The sequence below is a fragment of the Seriola lalandi genome, unplaced genomic scaffold (genome assembly GCF_002814215.2).
Source record: "Seriola lalandi dorsalis isolate HSWRI2012SDOR001 ecotype SW California unplaced genomic scaffold, Sedor1 jcf7180002053545, whole genome shotgun sequence".
NCBI classification, from domain to species: Eukaryota; Metazoa; Chordata; class Actinopteri; order Carangiformes; family Carangidae; genus Seriola; species Seriola lalandi.
Genome location: NW_019524098.1, coordinates 1 through 5,083, shown reverse-complemented (window position 1 = coordinate 5,083; position 5,083 = coordinate 1). Strand labels below are relative to the sequence as shown.

Sequence of the window (5,083 nt, the reverse complement as noted above, 5' to 3'; positions counted from 1 at the left end):
GAAGGCCACATGTCACTCTGAGGACCAGCTGTGTTTACTGAACATTTCTTCTCAGTCTGACACAAGTAAAATCTAATGGCAGATATCTACTCCTTCATCTCTTTAAAGTTGTGCTTTGGCCATATTTAAATGGACAGGAGCAGTGAGAGAGAGACAGGAGAGCTGGGAGGGAGATGATCACCTGCAGGAAACGGCTTGATTCAAACCCAGTCCTTCTTTTAAACTGCTGTTTATCAATGTTTCCATTTTAACATCCTGTTTATTGCATCTTCTTAACGACGAATTTCTCATTAAATCATATAAAACATACAAAATAAATGTGTGTCAGACAGTTACAAGAGAAGAAGCCAATGAAAACCTTTGTCCCCAGGTGTCTGTGTTTTCCTCATGTGAAACTACAGAGGTGTTTGGGTCCCACAGCTGATCTCTGATCTCATCAGGTCATGTGACTACAAATGTGTGTAAACAGATCAATGCAGCTCAGATCTTTGCAGCACATCTGGAGTTCATGTTTTTACAGGTTGTTAAGTTTCTTCTTTTTTTTTCAATTCTGTTTTTATTGTGATTTTCATGGTTTACATGTTCATTCACATATCAATTCACCAATCTCATCCATTCATCTGTAAATTGCAACTGAATTGCACAGTAATACATCCACGATTCCACTGACAATACAGATAGGGATGATTGGACCTCCCTCAATCACACAAAAGATGAAATTAATACAATACAAAAATTGAGAACTTAACTCCTTAGGCTTAGAACAAGAATGCTGGGGTGCACATCTGTTTTACTAGAGAAAAGAAAAGTTAAAATACTGATGCATAAGGGTTGAATAGGAAAAACATAGATGAAAGAAGGAAATGGATATAAGACCTGGTGCTAGACAAACGATGGAAGAACCGGAGTGACATATCTAATATTTAATTCTTTCCATCTTAACAATGTTATAAATGATGTCAAACCACTCGTCCACTGTAGGTTTTTCTAATTGTTAAGTTTCTTCTTCATCATCATCATCATCACCACCAGTTAGCTCAGATCATGGAGGTTCTGTGGTGACCCTTCAAAATAAAAGTATTTGATAAAGAACTGGGTCACTGACTTTTACTTCCTGTTTCTCTCTGGACTTTTTCTTGTGATTCAGGTGAAGAGACGAAGGTGAAACCTGGAGAAAACGTCACTCTTCCATGTCGAGGTCCCAGAGATGCTGAAATCACACTGATAAAGTGGAACAGAACCGACCTGAAGTCAGAGGGTTACGTCTTCTACTACAGAGACAATCGGCTTTTGGGTGAATTCCAGCATCCATCTTATCATGGTCGAGTGGAGCTGACAGATCCACAGGTGAAGGACGGAGACGCCTCTGTGATTCTGAAGAACGTCACCATCAACGACGCTGGAAGATACGAGTGTCGTGTTGGAAAAAAAGGAAGTCGTCCTCAGCTCATCAACACCATCACCCTGAAGGTTGTAGACTCAGGTGAGTTTGTAGAAGTGAACCTGTCCACACCTGGAGCAGGACTCTACCTGAGAGGTGTGGTCAGACTGACTTCCCTCCTCATTCATTTGGTTTGTGTGTATTTCATGTTTGTGACTCCTGTGTTGACTGAGCTGATGTTCAGGTAGAGAGCGAGGGACAGGTGTCTGTACGAAGACAAGAGGCTGATGGTCAGTTAACACCACGGCTTCCTGTCCCACCTGCTCCTCACTGCAGGTGAAGACTGAACGGGTCTCACCTGTAGTCCTCAGCCCCGATCGACACGACTCTAGAGACATCACTTCTTATTAGTCTTGTGTGTGTCGGTGGAGACCGGTGGGCGCTCGCTCTGATTGGCTGCTCTGTTTTCTCTCCTTTAATCCCAGTAAACGTCACAGCTGCACCTGGACAGACTGTCTCTCTGCCGTGTCGAGGTCCCAGAGACACAGACATCACAGTTGTAGAGTGGAGCAGAGCTGAGCCGGAGCCAGAACAAGTGTTTCTGTACCGGGACAAGAAGCCTGATCCACAGAACCAGAGTCCGTCTTTTCAGAACCGGGTGGAGCTGAGGGACAGACAGATGAAGGACGGGGACGTGTCTCTGACTCTGAAGAACGTGACGAGAAACGACACAGGAAGATACGAGTGTCGAGTCCAGACAGAAGCAAACTCCTTACCTGAGCCCGTCAGCATCATCCAGCTGGATGTTCATCAGAAAGGTGAGTCAGTCTCAGGTGAGTCAGTCTCAGGTGAGTCAGTCTCAGGTGAGTCAGTCTCAGGTGAGACAGTGGAGTCAGTCTCAGGTGAGTCAGTCTCAGGTGAGTCAGACTCAGGTGAGTCAGTCTCAGGTGAGTCCTGGTGCAGCTGCTTCCTGGTTGTTGATGTGAGAGTGAACCATCACAGACCAGATGTTTGTGTTTTCTCCAGATGTTGTTGAGACTTTGTAGAGAACAGCTGGTCTGAGTCATGTGATCAAAGTGCAGAAGATAATGTCTGTCTCATCACCCACCTGACAGCTGATACCTCACACCCGCTTCTCTCTGCAGGTATCACAGAGGAGAGAGGAGACAAGGAGGGAGGAGACAAGGAGGGAGGAGACAAGGAGGGAGGAGACAAGGAGAGAAACAGCAGCGGAAATGTTGGACTGGGAGTCGGTCTGTCAGTTGCTGCTCTGCTTGGTGTTGTTGGTGTTGTTGGTTTTATGATCAATAGGACATTTAGACGACTCAGAGCAGCCGTCATATGAACTTGCCAATAGAGCAGCTGATCCTCAGCAGGTCTGAAGAGTCTCAGATCTGTTTCCTGTTTCCTGTTTCTCTCTGATCCATGAAGAAGAAAAGAATCAGAGTCTGAAGGAAACAGAGACATAAAGTTCAGATGAACCAAACTCCATCAGAGAGAAGCTTCTGCTCTGTGACTGATCCACTGGTGGAAATGAAGAGACACATACAGAGACATTCTGTTCCCATGACAACAAGTGAACCTGTCCACACCTGGAGCAGGACTCTACCTGGGAGGTGTGGTCAGAGTGACATCACTCCTGGTTCATTTGGTTTGTATGTATTTCATGTTTCTGACTCCTGTGTTGATTTAAGAGGCCCAGCTCAGGTGAAGCTGCAGCAAGGAATTGTGGGACGGCATTTCTGTTTCCTAAAGGAGATAAGGAAGGAAGCAGTGAAGCTCCTTTCCTCCGCTCTGATCATGAAGCCGCTCAGAGACTCTGAACCTTCAGGAGAAAAGGAGTTTGACCTTTGTGACCCCGCCCACCACACACCTGTTTCTTTTTCCTGAGAGGAGGAGGAGGAGAGGAAGAGGAGGTGAAGAGGAGGAGGAGAGGAAGAAGAGGAGGAGAGGAAGAGGAGGTGAAGAGGAGGAGGAGAGGAAGAAGAGGAGGAGAGGAAGAGGAGATGGTCAGGAGTTCATGAGTTCAGGCACCAGGTGACTCTGGGAAATGAAGTCAGGATCTGTTCTGTTGGTTACAGCTGCTTTATTTCCTGGTTGTATCTGTGTTGGTCTCAGCAGCAGAAGAACCAGCTGTTCAGACGTTTACACTCAGCCTCATTATGATTGTTGTTTTTTGTTTGTTAGTTTTGTTCAGTTTTAGTTGTAATTGATTAATTATGAGCAACTTTGTTTGTTTGATTAATTTGTTTGCTTTATTGAAAATAGATTTTTTTTGATAATATTGTTTGTTAGTTATTTGTTTAGCATATTTAGATTTGTGTAATTAGTATTTTTGTTTATTTTTTGGTAATTGGTTAACACTGGGCACTTGAGGTTAAATGAGTAGGTAGGCACACTGAGGACCAGCATGCACCTGGGGGGGCCAATGGTTTTTTACCAGTGCAAAGAGAGGCAGCAGCAGCAGCAGCCATGGTTTCTTTGTTCTTTTGTTTGTTTTATTTAGTTGCAATAAATCCACATAAAACTGCAAGATTGGAATGGACATTCATCTTCCTTTGCCTGCATTAAAACACATCCCTGTGGTGCATCAGTGGCCTTTTGATTAGGTTTGGTTTAAAGTTTAATTTGTTTTTTATGGACAAATGGTCCCTACAATGATAAAGTGTGTGAAATGTAATAATAATAATTAACTCTTCTGTGAATAAATGTTCATACAGTATTTTAATATAACCTGTGTGTCTGTTTCTTCATGAGGATGATGAGCAGGAGTCGTCGCTGGTTCTTTCTCTCTCACGGAGCTAAAAGTAGTCTGAGCTGTTGAACATGTTGCTGCAGGTGTGATCTGAACCAGCACACCTGAGCAGCTGCTGTTTTATAGTGGTTCTGTTCAGTATGAGAGCTGTAGCTGTAGGTTCTGTTCACCTCAGATCTACGTCCAGACGCAGCTGATACAAACATGCTCACTGTTTTCTATCAGTTCTACTGTCACTTGAATCAAAGTCACTGCGATGTGGAAATCACACATTTGTTTATGGAGGTCACATGATGTTTCTCTGTCTGTGTGGGAGGAGCTTAATCAGTCATCTCTCCGATGAGTCACAGGATTCAGAAGTGAAAGTGTTCTGGGATTCAGGGGAATTCTCTGTTTTATAATATAGTTTTAACACGTTTTAAAACTGACTATAAACAATTAGATTCAATGAATAATTATCTTAAAAAGAGGAAATGTTGTGTTAGAATAAACAAGCATCAGCCTCCATCTTTACTGAGCCGTCTGATCAGGTTTCATTTGATCCGTCAGCAGGTTCAAACCCGCCTCCTCCTCCTGTCACTCAACCATGAGACTGTTTTGAATTCAGATGTGGAGGAAGTATTTCAGCTGCTGTCGCCCTCAGGGCTGATGATGAATCTCTGGAGGTGGGTCTTTATTGTCTCTGTGTTGGCACCATTTTGTTTCCTGTTACCTCTGGACTCTGTGCCGAGTTACTGAGCAACAAGAACAACCGGTAACAGGTTTAATCAGCGGCGTTCTCAGATGAGTCATAATGATGATAATAACTTTATTTATGGAACTTTTCTTAATAGAGTTACAACATGGTAAAACCAGATATAAGAAAAGTCCAAAGCACCTGAGCAACATAAAAACATCTCAAATTATCATTATGAAAAAAGATCTGACAGTAAAAGACATAAAATATA

At 43.3% G+C, this 5,083-nt stretch overlaps 1 protein-coding gene across 1 annotated transcript; it reads left to right on the top strand.

The window, feature by feature from the left end:
• Positions 1 to 1,104: 1,104 nt before the first annotated feature.
• On the top strand, positions 1,105 to 4,406 carry LOC111651268 (junctional adhesion molecule B-like; the record flags this gene model as incomplete). The annotated part of the gene is made up of 3 exons (XM_023401239.2): positions 1,105 to 1,483; positions 1,867 to 2,214; positions 2,527 to 4,406. Coding segments are annotated over 3 exons (927 nt in total), but the record flags the coding sequence as incomplete, so codon positions are not given.
• Positions 4,407 to 5,083: the final 677 nt, after the last annotated feature.